At 51.9% G+C, this 16,855-nt stretch overlaps 2 protein-coding genes across 6 annotated transcripts in view; both read right to left on the minus strand.

The window, feature by feature from the left end:
* The window catches only part of FYCO1 (FYVE and coiled-coil domain autophagy adaptor 1), a 72,812-nt gene extending 58,028 nt beyond the window's left edge, over positions 1-14,784 (minus strand). Inside the window, exons 1-2 of one of the 5 annotated variants that reach the window (XM_041760797.1) lie at positions 14,641-14,784; positions 3,411-3,548 (exon numbers count right to left, since the gene is read on the minus strand). In XM_041760797.1, coding sequence (XP_041616731.1) covers positions 3,411-3,465 — 55 coding nt within the window. In that variant the 5' untranslated portion in view covers positions 3,466-3,548; positions 14,641-14,784. Of the gene's footprint in view, positions 1-3,410; positions 3,549-4,141; positions 4,270-4,314; positions 4,455-9,210; positions 9,418-14,640 lie in introns of those variants that run through there. The other 4 variants (XM_041760800.1, XM_041760798.1, XM_041760799.1 and 1 more) reach the window with 4 other exon arrangements.
* On the minus strand, positions 14,107-14,770 carry LOC121495111 (proline-rich protein HaeIII subfamily 1-like). Its single transcript, XM_041762397.1, has 2 exons — positions 14,641-14,770; positions 14,107-14,579 (listed from the first exon to the last, which is right to left on the minus strand). The coding sequence occupies exons 1-2, from the start codon at positions 14,768-14,770 to the stop codon at positions 14,107-14,109; spliced, it is 603 nt and encodes a 200-aa protein (XP_041618331.1).
* Positions 14,785-16,855: the final 2,071 nt, after the last annotated feature.

Consider the following 16,855-nt stretch of genomic DNA (forward strand, 5'->3'; position numbering starts at 1 on the left):
CAGAGAGAGAAGCAGAATCATCCTGGGAAGCACGAGGAGTAAGTAGTCAATGATGGCAGAGGCCCTGGGAAGCAGAAAGTGGTGTGGAACCCTGGAAGGAGGAATGCTAACTCTGAAGGCAGTCCACAGGGCCCACAGGTACTCTACAAGCGCTCCCTGACAGGCACATTCCTTGGTCCTCCCTGAAGGCCCACCATGAAGGCCTTATAATATGCATGCAGTATTTGGTCAACGAAGGTTTGCTACGTGCCTGAATCACTCAGCAGGCCCCTCATAGTGACATCCAGAGAGCTTTATCCTTCATGCTGGCTGTGTTTCTTGTCGTTCTTTCATTATAACCTGACTACTCAGTACAGGTTGTCTCAGCTTCAAGAAGACCCAGAATATGCAAATAACAGTAATGAGAACAATCCCAAGAATGACAACAGTGACACCTGCTTCTGTGAGCTGGGTGCCCATCAGGGGGCAGGCCTTTGCATGTCTTTCTCATTCAACAGCAAAGAGAGACCTGAATTGTTTTATTTCAACAATTCAACACGCAAATGGTTTTAAGATGATCTCAATTTCAGAACTGTTAAAATGGGGCGGGGGGGTGGGGTTGTACAACTTGAGTGAGTGAGAATGATGGAGGCTGATATTACCATCCCCTTTTGGCAGATAAGGAATTCCCAGAGAGGTTGGAGCATTTGGCCAAAGACCATGGGCTACATACAGCAGAGCTGGAATGAGAAGCCTGGTTTCTCCAGGGCTTTCTGACTCCAGCGCCCACCTCTCCACTTCTAAGACAATTGACCTCCTATCGCAGAAAAGAGGGAAAACCACCTTTACTTTCACTCCCAGCCTCTGCTGTGGCACAGAGGAATGGCAGTATTTGGTGTAGATACTGGGAAAAGTACCCCAGTTGAGATGGTTGGGGCAGGCTGGACAAAAATCATCTTCCTCTCTGATGGCTCATAACGAAGAGAAGCCCACAGCCCCTGCTCTTTAGAACCATGCCTGGAAAGCAGACCTGTCCAGCACTGAAGCTGAGCCTGAGCTGCTAAAATTTAATCGACACTGATACTCTAGAAGCATCTGCTACAGCTGGCATTGAGAGCTGGGGGGCCAGGCACAAGGGAAGATACACGGCCTTCTTCCCCCACTCTCAGGCAGGGTTAATGCTCACAACCTGATCTGAGAATTCCTGAAATTTTGAAAGGAGGAGCCTTGGGTATGAAATATGAAGTTCTAAGTTTCAATCTCTGGTAATCCAAATGCATTACTTATGAATAATCTTAGTTAGATGTGAATTCTACATTTGCATGTATATTTATATGAATTATACATTATGTGAATTATATATTTATGTCTGCCAACAATCTTGGGAAGTGGGTGTCATCATCAAGCTGATCTAACACATGAAGGAAGCAATGGGACCTTAGAAAGGTGATGAAACTTGTCCAACATCTTCCAGAGTTAAAAGGCAGAGCCAGGAGCTGACCCCAAAGCCTTCATCACTGCTGTCACAGGAGGATGAGTGGGCTATCCTGCAGAGGCATGAAGGCTATGTACTGCCCAAGGTACCTCAGTTAGGGATACACCACCCCCATGCTACATGGTGGAGATTATTATGTGCCGTTGAAGACAATTACCAACAGCTGCAAGGGAAGGGTCTTGAGAAAGTGGTGTCTCAAAGCACTCTGCGGGCTGGGTATAGGACACTGAGATGGCCCTGGGAAGTCGAGGATGACCAGACCAGCCAGGACAAAAGGTGGAAGGTCCATCTGAACAAATGCCAATGCCTGTCCTCCTCCCTGGATCAGAAGTGCTAGCAGGGGGTCCTCTCTCTTCCCTCCCAATAAAGACATCTGGGTCCCAAAGTCATTCTGGAGAACCAAAGGCCGACATGCACAAAAAAAATGGCCTCCTTTGTGGCCGCTTCTCAAGACCAGTGGTGAACTCAGATTTGCAGAGATTGTCATTTGACTTCCTGTGTGTGTGTGTGTGTGTGTGTGTGTGTGTAGACTTAAGAAAAAAACCAAACCAGTGGACACTTGGGTGGCTCAGTGGTTGAGCCTCTGCCTTTGGCTCAGGTCATGATCCCAGGGTCCTGGGATGGAACCCCATCTGGTTCCTGCAGGGAGCCTGATTCTCCCCCTGCCTATGTCTCTGTCTCTGCCTCTCTGTGTCTTTCATGAATAAATAAATAAAATTTAAAAAACAAGCAAACATCTAATGTTTTAGCTGGAGGTAGGCTGCTGTGGTTAAGAGTGGAGACTGGCATCTGGTGTGTCTGCAAACCCAGGCTCCGCCCATCTGGATGTGTGACCTTAGGCAAGTTGCTTAACCTCTCTGTGCCTGTTTCTGCATCTGCAGAATTAGAGTAATGGTTCCTGCCTCACAGACCAAATGTGAGGACTCGATGAGTTATCATTTATAAGGCATGTGTAGGACAGTGCCCAGCACGTGCGAAATGCCATGTGATTGTCTAGCTATTCAAGGCCGAAAATGCTATATAAGTGGGAGATAAGCCTGAGAGTGATTTTCACCTCATCAACTTTTGCCTGCAGAATGAAAAGTGTATGGTGGCTGCCACTTGCCCTGGGTCGTCACTGTGCCTGAGCAGGTAGGCACCTGGATCTTCAGCCTGTCAGGAAAGTATCACTGTAATCCCTGCAACATGCAGGAAGTGGCGGCTTCAGATTGTGTTGTAGCCAAAGTGCTGGAGCTCCAAAGAGGCTTACAGGCCAGCCCCGGTGGTCTGCAGGGGGTGGGAAACTTGCCAAAATTCTGACTTTTGGGGCATCATCTGAAAGGGTGAACTCAGGCCCTGGACTCTGCAGCCAGTGGAGAAAGCCCATTCCTCCTGAGTCTACTTCACTGTACTTGCACCTTCCCTGGCCCTGCCCTTCTTCAGGGAGATAAGAGCTACAAGTCTTGGATGGAGGGGGGGGAATGGTAGTTTGCTGAGCTTAGGTAAATCTGGGAGGCAGCAGGCCCAGAATTACAGTGTGTCACAGGAGACAGGCTTAGGTAGGACAGCAAAAGAAGAAAGACGAGTGCCTGGTCATCCTGCTCAAAGGGAAGGAGAACATGCCTCCTCAGATGAGCCAACTCCATTACGGCCCAAAGGCTCATGATTCAGCCACAGATTTAACAGGTGGCTGGAAAACACACATACACTCACAAACAGAAGGCAGACCCAGACCCAGAAAAGGGGATTGGATTTTGTTTACAGACTGGCTTCACAGAGCCCTGAGAGGAAGCCAGGCCAGCTTTCCCAGCCTGACACAGGGCAGACACCTGAGCACCAAGTGCTTCTACACAATGTGTCCCAAGGGCTCCAATTACTCCCTGTGTGACAGGATGAGAACACAGCCCCAGCTCCCCCACAAGCAAGCCCCATGTGCCTCTTCACCCCCAAACTGTACCTTGCAAATCACGGATGATTCTCTGGAGCTGGCTCTCTGCCATGGGGGAAGCCATGGGGACGGGGTACAGGCCGCCTTTCTTGGTGGCACGCCTCCTGCCTGGGTCCGGTCAGCAGAGGTCAGACTCCATGGTGGCACCTGCAGGAGGGGAAGAGGGAAACCTTGGAGGAAGCAGTCACAGACACAACGTGAAGACAGCAGGAGAGGGGCGCTGCTCTGGGCACAAGTTACCCCACTGGGGCATCTTCCCTCAAGAGGAAGGGTTTGATGTTTCTGTGTGGGCCTGGCTCAGTGGGCATCATCTGGCTGGCTTCTGACGTACTTCTATTCAGACACAATGACCTGGGTTGGGGCTTAAAAAGCAGCAAGTTCAACCAAACAGCATGACTCATTCACCCTGAGCTTCTCTCCTCTTCCAACCCTTAGGCAGGACAGCCTCAGTCTCCTTCCACCTTTAGAAATGCCTCCCGGGGGCAGCCCAGGTGGCGCAGTGGCTTAGCGCCGCCTGCAGCCCAGGGCATGATCCTGGAGTCCCAGGATCGAGTCCCACGTCAAGCTATCTGCATGGAGCCTGCTTCTCCCTGCCTGTGTCTCTGCCTCTCTCTCTCTCTCTCTCTCTGCATCTCTATGAATAAATAAATAAAATCTTAAAAAAAAAAAAAAAAGAAAGAAATGCCTCCCGGTGGCTCCCCTCACCCCCTTACGCCAAGGCCAGAACCAGCCCAACCCACACTCAGATGGCCTGCTGAGCCGACAGGTGCTGGCCACCACAGATCCCTGTCTCCCCCACGCCCAGTCCTCCTGTGTCCTCTCCAGGCTCGTGTCCTCCGAAGATCGGGATCGGTCAGTAACCTCTGGCCAGGTGGCAGTGGAGGCAAGAGGCTGAGAGGGGAGCCCAGCTTGCCTGGTGGGGGAAGCAGCTCCCTCCTGGGGGCCCAGCAGCTCCAGCTGCCTAGAGTCCAGCTCAACCTGGAGTGCAGACACCGCCTGGCCTGCATTGGGAGCCTGCGTAGCCCTCGGTCCAGTCAAGGGACATGTGTCTATTTTAAGCTTGGTTACAGTCCTCTTGCAGCTGATGAGTCCTGAGTTACCAGCCCTGCTCAGGCAGCTGCTGAAGTGATCTCAGGACACAGGAGTGGCTGAAGACCAATGGAGGTAAGGAGACAGGAGGGGCACTGAAGAGAAGCACTGGGACACTCTTGTGTTCCTCCTTTAGGACCTCCAATTCTCTCTATAGGTGTTGAACGCAAGGTTGTGCAATGCTTGTGGGCAAAAGTCGACAGCAAGACTAAAGTGGCCGTAGGAGCAGCCAGCACTAAACGAGGGCCTACTGTGTGCTGTGCGCTGGGTCCTGTTAAGTGCTTGACACATGATCATTTTAATCTCACAATCACTCCAGTGGGGTAGATAACAGGCAAAGGAGAACCTGGTGTTTGAGAAGTCATGTAAGTTGTCTAAGGCCATGGGTCAGTAAGGAGAATAATTGTGGCTTGAACCCTGGTCAGTCAGATTCAAACCCTGTGGATTTATAGCCATCGTGACTGCCAATAACCAACTGCTTCCACTGGCTTTTAGAAACCACCCTCTCTCTAGCATCTCCCAAATAATGTGCTGCCCCTCTGAGTGTTTTTAACACGTGCTGGCCCTCACTTTCTCACGCCAATATTACCCTCCCTGCTCCAAGAGTCCAGGAGAGAAGACTCTGGAATAGAAATGGTCCCAGGTTTCAAGTTCCTCCAAATATTTACATAAGCATTCCAGCGTGGGCCTGAAGCAAGAAGGGCTGGTCATGGGGTGGATATGCCAAGGCCTATTTTTAACAAAACTAGTGCAGCAGTGACCCAGTGCACACAAGGCCCAAAGAGGGCTTCTCTGGCCTAGGAGGAATGAAACAGGCACATACCGACACCAGGCTCCCAGTAATTCCTGACACAGAGCCCAAGAGATGCTGGGGATCCATAAAGAGCCCTCCGAAGCCCCCTTACAAGTGATAGCACCCTGCCCACCACAGACACCAAACTGAGGCTGGGAGGGGCTTTCGAGAAACCAGCCTGCCCATCTCTCTCCAGGTCACCTGCTGAGCACAGAGCCTGAGCAGGGACCAGCCAAGGGCCTAGAGAGAGCCGGAATCCAGGCCTGCTCAGTCACATCTGCAGGGGCTCTGCTACCCGGGCCGGGGTCAGGGGTAGGGGTGCAGGGGCCATTCTGCCCCTCCTGGGGAGGTAGAGAGTTGAGGGTTCTCCCTTGACGCACAGCAGCCCCGGCACCACGCTCTGTTAGGTGCCTACTATGTGCAGGCTGGGGACACAAAGGCACGCAAGACACAGTCCATCCCTGGAGGAGAGCTTGGCTGCGCACTGAGCAGAAAGATGGAAAAAATATCCAGATATGTGGACATGGCAGAAGCAGTCCATGCAGAGATATGAATAAAAGGTGATGGGTGCACAGCTACGAAAAGGGCTGAGCCCTGGATATGTACAACCAATGCTTTTCTGCAGTGAAAACAGCCAGCCTAAAAGGCTCTGTACAGACTTGATGATTCCATCCAGGTGCTATTCTTTTTTTTTTTTTAAGATTTTATTTATTTATTCATGAGAGACACAGAGACTGAGAGAGGGGCAGAGACACAGGCAGAGGGAGAATGCAGGCTTCATGCAGGGAGCCCGACGTGGGACTCGATCCCAGGACTCCAAGATCACACCCTGGGCCGAAGGCAGGTTCTAAACCACTGAGCCACCCAGGGATCCCCTCAGGTGCTATTCTTGCCAAGGCAGAGCTCCGGGGAGAGATTCCCCACAGCAGTTGCCAGGGCCTGAGGGTGAAGGGAGGGTTAGGCTCAAAGAGCCTTCAGAAGTTTGGAGAGGCAGTTCTGTTCCGCACCTTGCTTATTATGGTGGTGGTTACGTGATAGTATGTGTCTGACAAGCACGTATTTGTCAAAACTCACAGATCGTCAATGGTGTCTCAACAAAAAAGGCAGTAGTGTGATGGATTCAGAAAGATGCCACGGGACCTCAGGAAGGGAAGATTAATTCTGCCTGGGGCAGGAGAGGGTGAGAGATGGTGGCAACCTAGCTGTGCCAGGCCTGCAAAGTGAGGATGAAGGCTCTGAAGAGATCCAAGAGGGACGGGGTCCAGGATGGAGTCGGGGGGAGGGTGTGTGGCAAGCACAGAGGCTGCTTCCCTCCCCAAGTTCTCTCATCTGTTGCCAGGAGAGGGCCTGGTTGTCTCTGGGAGAGATAAACAGCCCCCGGCCCCCCAAGTCCTCAAAAGCAGCCCCCCGGGTCTGAGTGCATGCTTCAAGCTAGGGTGAGAGCCTCGCAGGCGGAAGAAGGCAGGATGCAACGGCAGCAATTGGTTCTGAGTGCCCTCCCCTAGGCTCTGGCAGCGGCCGATGCATGAACAGGGGAAGGCAGTCCTCTCTGGGACCCAGCAGGAGGACAAGGTCTGCGGGCCGAACGGGCACCCTGGCATGACGGGTCTCAAGAGACACAAAGGTGCTCCTCCAGACTCGCTGGTGCTCTGGGGAAAGCTGGCCTGGGCCCGCATGCGCGGGAGGCCTCCTCTGCCTGGCCCTCAGGGCGTGCTCGCCTGATGCCAAGCTCCTGGGTCACGGGGTGAGCTGGGCCCAGCAGCTGATTACACAAGCTGGTTTTCCAAAAAGCCTGAGTCACCACCCAGGTAATGCGCTGAGGAAACGGGAGGCCAGGGCTGCAGGTCCCGCTGTGGGGGTGGGTCCCACCTCACTGGGGTTCTGGAAGTTAATCAGAGATTCCTTGGAAGATCAGGGTTACCACTGGGAAGCTACCTTCCTGGCCTTGGGAAGGATGGCTCTTAGCATTTTGTCCCCATTCCTCCCGGGTCTGAGGCAACTATTAACCACCAGAGGGTGAGGGATGAGGCACTGTCCCTCTCCACGCCTCGGTTAACTTCCCTGTGTCTCCAGATAAACCTGCCCTGTGGTTGAGGGATGCGTTATTTTTTATTCACAACGCTCCTGACACCAACACTGGATTTTTTCCACACCAGTAACCTGTTCTGACACCAACTGGGTGTTCTCTAATTCACTTCTGACACTAATTACCTGGAGTTAGTGCGCCACAGGTGCGGGGCTCTGTCCACACACTGCCCTGGCTTCAGACCTGGTCCAAGGCCCAGGCTGCTGCTATCTGTACTCCTGACCAACTGGCTATAAACCAAGGGTCCCCAGGATCCCTCTCTTCAGCTTCGATAATTTGCTAGAAGAGGTCACAAACTTGGAAAGACACTGCGGTGACCGGTTTGTTTTAAAGAACACAATTTGGGACCGGCCAGTGGAAGAGAGGCAGAGTTGTGGGGCGGGGGGTGGGCTGGTTTGAGGTGCTTGGGGCTGGCTTCCGTGCCCTCAGAGTTCCCCCCACCCTCCAGCACGTCAGGTGTTCACGGACCCAGAGGTTCTCAGAACCCCGTCACCTAGGGGTTTTTAAAGGAGGTTTCATTGTAGAGGCACGGCTGATTGAACACTGGCCATTGGCGATGAACTCCATCTTCAGCCTCTCCAGTCCCAGAGGTCTGGGGTGGGGCTGAAAGGGCAAATCTCCAATCACGTGGCTAGTTTCTCTGGCAACCAGCCCCATCCCGAAGCTATCCAGGCGCCCAAAGTGAGTCACCGTATTAGCATAAACTCAGGTGTGGTTGAAAGAGGCTTGTTATGAATAACAAAGGACGCTCCCATTACTCAGGAAATTCCTAGGGTTCCTGAAGCTCTGCGGCAGGATCCTGAGACAAACAGCAAACAAGTATTTCTTATTGGATCACAGAGATCACAGACTTCAGGCCCGAAGCAGCCTGATCCTGACAACCGATTAGCAAACTGCTCTCATAACTCAGGGGACACTTAGAGCTTTTATTCACATCAGCAGCCACAGCTGCTTCAGCACTGGGGGAAGGATGCCAGGATTCCCACGCCTCACAAAACCCCGGAAGCGCCAATCAACCTCCCTGAACCCAGGGTCCTTGCTGCAGGACACGTAAAAACCTCCATTGCGTGTCTCTGGCAAGCTCTTTCAAATACCAGAGAAACTCACTTTATTTAAAATTTGGGGGAACATTGAATTCTCTTGCTAACAACTCAACACTGTGTTTAAGCTTATCCAGCATGTCTAAAAGCATCCGATATTCTGATAAAGTGCAAAAGGGGCTAAGTGCGTTTTTAAAAAAAATTCTTATTTATTACCCAGGATGATTGTCTGACTTCCTAATCACAGCTTAGGAGGTATATTAGAGGTAAAGACTCTTCCCCAAACTCCAAATTCCTCCTATACCTGTCCAGATGCCCTAACAATAGCGATAGCAGTTTAGTCCCGAATTAAGATACAAAGACACCAACTGACTCCTGTAAACTTATTTACACTCTGGTGTTAATGACTCATATTCATAATGTTGCCCAGAAACTGGCTCTGGCAGGAGCAGTACAGCAGCTGACTAGTCACATTAAGGAAATAAAGATCAGAAGTGGGGGAGGTTTGGGGCGTGGAAGACAAGCTCGCCCTGTCTTCAGAATGTTTTGTACTTGTTCTTGACCCAATAGCTGAGAAGGGACCCAGAGAGGCCACCGTATAGTTGGGCTCCTCCTCCACTCCCAAACAAGGGGAAGCAGACCAGTTGTCAACTCTACTCTAACCAAGAAAGAATGTTAACAAGGACACCGTGGATCAGCCAAAGGCAGAAAGCCCTTCTGGAAGAGTCCAGTGCCTTGGCCTGGTTCAGCACAATCAACAGTATCTATCTAGCTGCCACCGCTGGAGAGGGGGGCACTTGCCTTGTACCTGCAGCTCTGAAGGCCGGGTGGTCCTGCTGGCTCAGTACTGCAGTGGTGGGTAGGCAGGCTGCCCTCACCAGGGCCTCAAGAGGGTGCCGAGGAGAGTGCTCAGGAGTTTGTCAGAGGCAGACATTTCAGCACATGTGAGCAGAGGCTCATGAGGCGACCCAACCCCTCAGACCTAATTAAAGTGTTGACCAACTGCATGCCTGGGTCATCTTTCCCACACTCCTTGCTTGTGATCTTCTTTCTTAAAGGGAATGGAGACTTGAGCTTTTGCCATCACTTTTTGAAACTTCCCTTGGGCCTCCCTCTCGCACCAACTATTCCAGGCTCCTCGGTCACTGCCTCTGGAACACACACAGACTGGCTCCAGTTCCAGCTGCCCCAGGAAGGCAGGGTTGAGAGACCTGTGGATAGGAGGTGTTGCCTCTGGGGGCCTGTGGGAAGCTGACTGTCTTTTTTTGGAAGGGGGGGCAGCTGCTCTAGAAGGAGCAACATATCCATACCTGGGGCTGTGGGGCTGAGGTCTTTTGCCACTGAAGCCCAGACAAAAGAACCAGGAGGCGGTGAGTGCATGCATGAAACTCTGGGCAGTCTCCAGAACACCTGGGCAAACACTTGAGAACCCAGCTGGAGCACCTATTTATTCCTGTCCCCCACCCAGATGGAGAAAATTGCAGAGTTCCAAAACCAAATGCTCAGGGGGACTCTCCTGATCAGAGTATTTTGGGGGGTGGGGGGAGGAATGTCAGTCCAGCCAATGATGAATTACCAATTGAGTCTCTGCTAGAATATGCTCTAGGCACTAAACATGGCCTTGAGGAAGCCCGTGTGTAACCCATCTGTGTTAACAGACTGTCTGCCGGCAAGAGGGGGCTGCTGGGCACCACTAGTGAGACGCAGACCTGACCCAGGAGCTGGGACTACAGCTGTGAGCCAGGCAGGCCACGGTGGGCCCTAGTCTCTAAGGAACCCATGCTCCAGAAGGGAGAAGAGACAGCATACACCCTCCTAAGCTTATAGATGAGTAAGAGGTCACTTGAGGCCTGAAATGGGCTCTGATGAAAGCAGGTGAGCACAGGAGGCCCAAGATGCTAAGCCCCTACTGCCTTTCTTCCACGTTTGTGGCCATTCGCCAGTGTGGTAGTTTCTCATTTAACCTGTTCTTCCCACCTGTCTGTAAGCTCCACTGCTACTCACCATTTCCTCAGCACCTAGGACAGGTCTGACCTGTGGCGAGCCCAAGATAAACTATTTGTTGAATGAATGAATGAGTTAGACAAAACCAAACACATAGACTCTTGCTCCACAGACTGAACTGAACTTTAAGGCATGGAAATGTACCAGCATGTAAATAATGCCATTATCCTTCAATGGGGGGAAACGTGAGTAAATTTTCCAAAAACTCGATTTCTCTGATTTTTCAATTTTCCTCTTTACTGGACATAAATTAGTTTTATGTTGACTAAAATAACACACTAAAAAAAAATCACACTGTAATTGCAGACGGGTTATACTGTCGTTATTGTGGAAAAGCTACGGAATTATTATCCTAGGAAGGAATGGAATAATGTATTTAGGGACTGGATGGACTAACTAAGTGTGTCTATGGGAGAAAGTGCGCCCCACAGCTCTGGCCTGAGGCAGCCTTACCCAGAAGCCTCCTTCATCTATCCAGACAAGGATAACCACGGCCACCTCTCCTGTGCACCCAACCCTCCCAAAGCCCTTCCCTCTCTGCATCCCTGGGACTTTGAATCCGGCACCATCAACCAGGAACACTCCTGGTGGGGGAGGTATTGATGGGTCTGAGCTCTGTTGTGCTCCTTGGGTGACATTAGCAGCATCCTGGGAGCAGACAGGGCAGAGGGTGGGGATATGCTGGTAGACAGGAAGGGCGAGCAAGACCTAGGATGGCTCTGACGCCGGAGTTTGGCAATAGGCAAGAAGACTGTCTTCTCTTTTACCAATTGTAGCTGAGGCTTGCCACGTAGGACACTATTTAGATTTTGGAATCAGACTAGCCATGTGAAATTTCCATTCCCTAGCATTCAGTGGGTAATGAGATAAAGATTGTGCCATGGGGATCCCTGGGTGGCGCAGCGGTTTGGCGCCTGCCTTTGGCCCAGGGCGTGATCCTGGAGACCCAGGATAGAATCCCACGTTGGGCTCCTGGTGCATGGAGCCTGCTTTTCCCTCTGCCTGTGTCTCTGCCTCTCTCTCTCTCTCTCTCTGTGTGACTATCATAAATAAATAAAAATTAAAAAAAAAATCTTTAAAAAAAAAAAAAAAAGATTGTGCCATGATCGGGTGAGACTGTGCTATATTTAGCTCACCAAACTCTTTTCAGGGAATTTAAGCAAAACTGTCTTATCTTGGGGAAGTTATTTAACCTTTTCCTATCTTCTGTGTGTAAGGGTTTTTTCCCCTGTTTTTTAGTTTTGGCTTTACCCCCATGTACAACATGGGGAGGTTACACTTTATCTTCCTCAAGGAAGAGGTAGGGAAGGAGAAGAGCAGACATTGCCAGTGGCTAACTTTGGCAGAGGCTTCTAAGTGGCCCCCCCCCGCCCCCCACTCTTGACGAAGCCCACGGGACTACAGGTTCAGCTTGAGGAAATTCCTCTGGTTCCTTGTGAAACCACCACCTCTGGTTCAGCTGTCCAGTCCACCCTGGACCTCCTACAGGATTCTCCTCTATGCAGTATACCCCCATGCATACTAATGGTTTGTTGGGATTGCTTTTTTACCTCAGGTTTTTCTGGATTCTATAAGCTCCCCTAACTCGGTTTTCCACCCTAGACAAAAGATGCAGTACCCCCAAGCTCCTGAGGTGGTTAGCCAGACCTGCCCTTGGGCCCCGGAACCAACTGCAGGGTGACAGTACTATAACAAGACCACAGATTCCCCTCAGAACCACACTGATGTACACATCCTCGTCCTGGAAAACAGGATCCGGCCAAACTAGATGCAGGTGCTCGGTGTCTTTCAAATGCCACAAAGACCTTTGTGAACAGGGAGGATCATTGGTGGTCACAAAAACCATCAGGCTGGCTCCAACAGGTGGAAGAGGGAAAAAACACCTCCTACCCACCTGAGCACAGCTCCACCATGCTCATCTTGTAAAAGCCATGAACCCATGTGCTCTGAGGCTGAAGCTCTTATTATGGGGCAGTACAGTGATGAACAAACAGTATGTCTAAAAGCAGCAAAAGGATAAATAGAGACCCATGGAAACATTTCAGTATCCACGCTACTGATTTACTTGTTCAAACAGAGGCTCTTATACCAATCAAGAGCTTTAAAAACAAAAAAACGAACAAACAACCCCCAAGAGCTTTAAAAACAAAAACGAACAAACAACCCCCCCCCCAAAAAAAAACAAACTGGCATTGAGATCACAAGTAGAAAATATTGTTCATCTTTAGAGCAACACAGTGACATTCAGCACTAGGTGAGCAGATGCTGACGAGGCCAAACTCCACTCATCTCTGCTCACAGGCAGCATCTGGCTGGTTACAAGGGACCAGTTAGTGCACCTGACCTGCTATGCATTCTGGGGCTGCTCCAGTGAATGTGGCCCCAAACTCGGAGTTCCTATCAGTGATTTTCATCATGAGATCACAGCTAGACAATATGCTTCCTCCGCCTTGTGTTTAAAGACATTCTAGTCTTCAGCCACCAAAGTCATTCTCGAAATCACCTGAAAATAAAGATTACCCATCAGCCAAACCTCTCCCCTACAGGGAAGAGAGGGATTGCCATTTCTCAGGTGCCTGTTATACGCTCTGGAGGCAGCAGCCCACAGCCTCGGTGACTGATACAGGTCAACACTGACATCACTAGCTGCTCTGATCTTGTCTGTGTGGGGTGCTTCCGCTCATCACAAACATCTGCCCAAAAGGACCTCGCTAAAAGCACGGCTCCTCAGTCTATGCTATTGCCCCAAAACCAGGTGCAAGGAGCAAAAACCATCTGAGGGGTCGCTAGAAGATCGACTCTAAAGCAACTACCAAAAGTAATCAGAGTCGAATACAACTTGTGGATTCTCACAGGTGGGCAAAAGTTCACGACAATCCTTTCGATGATTATATTTAACTATTTTCCTACCAAAATAGGAAAACAGCTTATAAACTAAATGAAGCACCACACAAGGATGAACACTTTTAACAGAAGCAGAAAACCTGTTTCCCAAAGCAAGAGCTGGTGCGGATCCTCCTAATCTCTAGAAGGTCAGGTCCCTTCACCGAGACAATTAACTCTAATTTCCAGGGTGATAACAACGGTGGCCCACAACTGCACAGGGCATCCCGTAACTGATGAACAGTGACTGTCACAGAAGGGACGGTCAAGTGGAGCCCCATCAACACGGGCCCACTTCAGAAGGGGGAGCCCCGGAAAGCATTTAACCTCAGTGAGACAGCTCTTTCCTGGCACGGGCACACAGGGGAAGCCGCATTAGGCAGATGGCAGGGGAGTAAAGCTTGCTACAGAGACCACAGGGCTTGCAGGGCCTGGACAGCAGTGAGCAGATTACAGCCTGATCCTCTGCCCTCAAAGAGCCCCTGACCCATTTCTCCATGGGAAAGGAAAGGGCTGCGGTTTAAGACAGACAAGCAGAGGGGGCAGAGGCTGCGGCCAACACAGGCACCTTCTATCCACGCTCTCTTGGTTTCTGGAGGGAGCAGCCAATGGGAGCTGTCAAGAGTGACAAGGGACATCAGAGGGCACAGGTGCATTAGCGGGGAGCCACGTGGTTCATGTGTCAACCGCCCATGCTCACACCAAAATACAACAGAACCCAGCCCTCCCCCTACAACCCGGGGTCTTATCTGGCCCACGGCCCATGCGGCCACGCCACCACCCCAAATGCACAGGTGTCTCAAGGCAGGATCACTGCGGGGGCGGGGGCGGGGGCGGGGGTGGGGGAGGCTGTCCGGAGATCTGGGGCGCAAGGTAAAGAGAATGGGCCAAGGCCTGAAGACGGCCCGGGATGGGCACACTGTCCCCTGCTGGGCGGCAGCGCGGGATGCGGAGGTCTGGGCGGCCCCGGCCCCTGACGGTCAGCGGCCTCCCGGGCAGGGCGCGCAGGCACCTGCTCCGGTGCCTGGAGGGTCCGAGGCTCCTTCGGAGGCTCCCACCGGGGGCGCCCCTCGGCCGTCGGAGGTCCTGGGGCTGGTGCTTCGGGGGTCTGCCTTCCTCACTGATGGCCGGAGGCAGCCCGGGGCCCAGGGACTGTTTCAGCCCCGGCTCCAGGTGCCTCCCAGGCCGGCCGGGCTCCGGCGGGGTCCGGGGGGGACCCGGGGATAGGGGCGGGGACGCGGAGGGCAACAGGTGATCAGCCGCGCCCGGAGCCAAGTTCTCGGCTCCCGGGCCGACGGCGGCCCAGGCTCCCCCGAGGTCCGGCCGGCCCCCCGCCGCACTTACGCGCTCGAGGGTCCACCGCTGGGCAGAAGCGAAACTTTCTGGGGCCCAGCGGAAGAGTGCGGTAGCGCGGCGCGGCCCGCCATGACACGCAGAGCCGCCGCAGGAGGGCGCGGACTACAACTCCCGGCATGCTCCGCACAGCCGGCGCCTACAAGTCCCGTCGGACCCCACAGCCCAGGGGCGCGGACTACGACTCCCGGCGCGCTCAGCGGGGGCCCAGGTTTGCATCTCCCCGGGGCGCTGCGGTGTCACCCCGGCCCCGGCTTCAGCCGTGCAGTCCCCGCGGGCTCCTGTGGCACCCGAGAGCAGCGCTGTCCCCGGGCGGCTTTGGGGAACTTGAAATGCGGCTAGTTCGAGCTGAATCGTACATGGGCTGTGAGTGCAAAACACACCTGACTTGCAAAGCCTTAGTATGGAAAACAATGTGAGACGGCTTATCACTACTTTTTTATTATTACTGTTTTTTTTTGTTTTTTTTTTTATTGAGTACGTGTTGAAACGGTGATATTTTTGATACGTTGGGCAGGCCAAATGAAAAGCGCGGTGTATTGCTGGGGCTTCCCATCTTTTGATCCCCTCTCTCGGTAACGCAGGGACCCATTTGAATGCAGTGCTCAAAAAGTATGTGTCGAGGAATGAAGCACCGCCCCTGCCTTCTGCTCCACGCTCGGCCCGGTTTCTGTTTGTAAGTTCTATTTTCCGTTAATGAGTTGCAAGGCATTCTGAGGCCGGACTCAAGAGAACCAAACAAGTGACATCTAACAGAAGAGCCACAGCAAGCACACGGGGCTCTTCGGCCTGTGGCTTGAGGCCTGGGCTCTTGTCATTCCTTAGCTCCGGCTGCACCGTCTTTTAGTGTCTGCCCCTGTTCCCACCATTTAATCTAGAATTACCTTTCTATCTCACAGGACTTAGCTGGTTTTGTCCAGTCAGGCACCATGGCGCCAACATTACCTGGGTGGAATAGTGCAGGAAAGGAAATAGATGTCCTCATTAAGTTCAGGGTATGGCATGTCGTTAGTGCTCTTTTAGAAATTATTAGGTATAGATAAGTCAGTGATTGGATGGATTAGACTAGTCAGTTTGTGGGGGTCGTGAAAAGTGATTTCTATTCTTCTTGTTAAAAACTGTGAAAGGAAGAGGAAAGAGGGAGAGAATGGCAGAGGAATAGTCATTGTTCCAACCATAGTCTGAATGGTTTTATGACATATCAAGGATGGGAGAGGTTTTTTTTTTGCTTGTTTGTTTTTAAGATTTTATTTATTTATCATGAGAGACACACAGAGAGAGGCAGAGACACAAAGGGAGAAGCAGGCTCCCTGCAAGGAGCCTGATGCGGTACTCGATCCCAGGACCCCAGGATTATGACCTGAGCCAAAGGCAGACGCTCAACCACTGCACCACCCAGGCACCCGAAGGATGGGAAAGATCTTAAAGTCAGATTTTAGTGCCACTTTTTTCAGGACTATGACCTCACATCCTCAGGACTGTGACCCCACATGTTCAAAGCTGTGGCCCCAGTGAATAGGTCATGACCCCACATGCCAGAGGACTTGAACTCATGTCCCCGGGGTCGTGACCCCACGTGTTTGAGGCCATGTCCCCACTTTATCGGAGCTATGAGTTCACATCCTCAGGGCTGTGATACTTCATGCTCAGGTTCATGACCCCATGTCTTCCAAGTCGTGAGCCTTGTGCTAGGGCCTGAGGCCCCACTTGACTGGGGCTATGACCCCTTGCCTCAGGCAGTGACCCTACATGTTTGGGGAGTGTGACTTCTCTAAGCCTCGATACCATCCTTGGTCAAAGTGGAAATAGAAACTTCCCAGGGTGGCCGTGAGGTGTAAAAATGTATGGGCCCAGCACAGAGCAGATCTCAGTAAAAGTCAGCTTCCAATCTTCTATGTGGGCAGGGTAGACACTGAAGCCTCATGAGGAGCTCTGGATGCACTAGAATTCCTTGCACACCCACTGAGATTGGTGCCATATATTAACCTGTTCATGCTGCCATAACAAAGGCCCTCAGACCAGGTGGCCTAAATAGATCTCTAGGCCAGAAGTCTATGCTCAGGGTGTCTGCAGGGATGTCTTCTTCTGAGGCTGTGGGGGAGCACCTGTTCCATGCCTCTCTCCTAACTTCTGGTGGGTGCTGGCAATCTTTGGTGTTCTTGACTTATGATAGCATAACTCCGATCTTCACATGGCTTTCTCCCTT

This window comes from Vulpes lagopus, chromosome 7 (genome assembly GCF_018345385.1).
Source record: "Vulpes lagopus strain Blue_001 chromosome 7, ASM1834538v1, whole genome shotgun sequence".
Lineage (NCBI taxonomy): Eukaryota > Metazoa > Chordata > Mammalia > Carnivora > Canidae > Vulpes > Vulpes lagopus.

Bases quoted from the DNA above. Each gene is read 5' to 3' on its own strand.
- LOC121495111 (XM_041762397.1), bottom strand. From the start codon at position 14,770: ATGCCGGGAGTTGTAGTCCGCGCCCTCCTGCGGCGGCTCTGCGTGTCA. The intron at 14,580-14,640 runs GTAAGTGCGGCG...TCGGCCCGGGAG, and splicing joins AGCGGTGGACCCTCGAGCGC to CCGAGAACTTGGCTCCGGGC.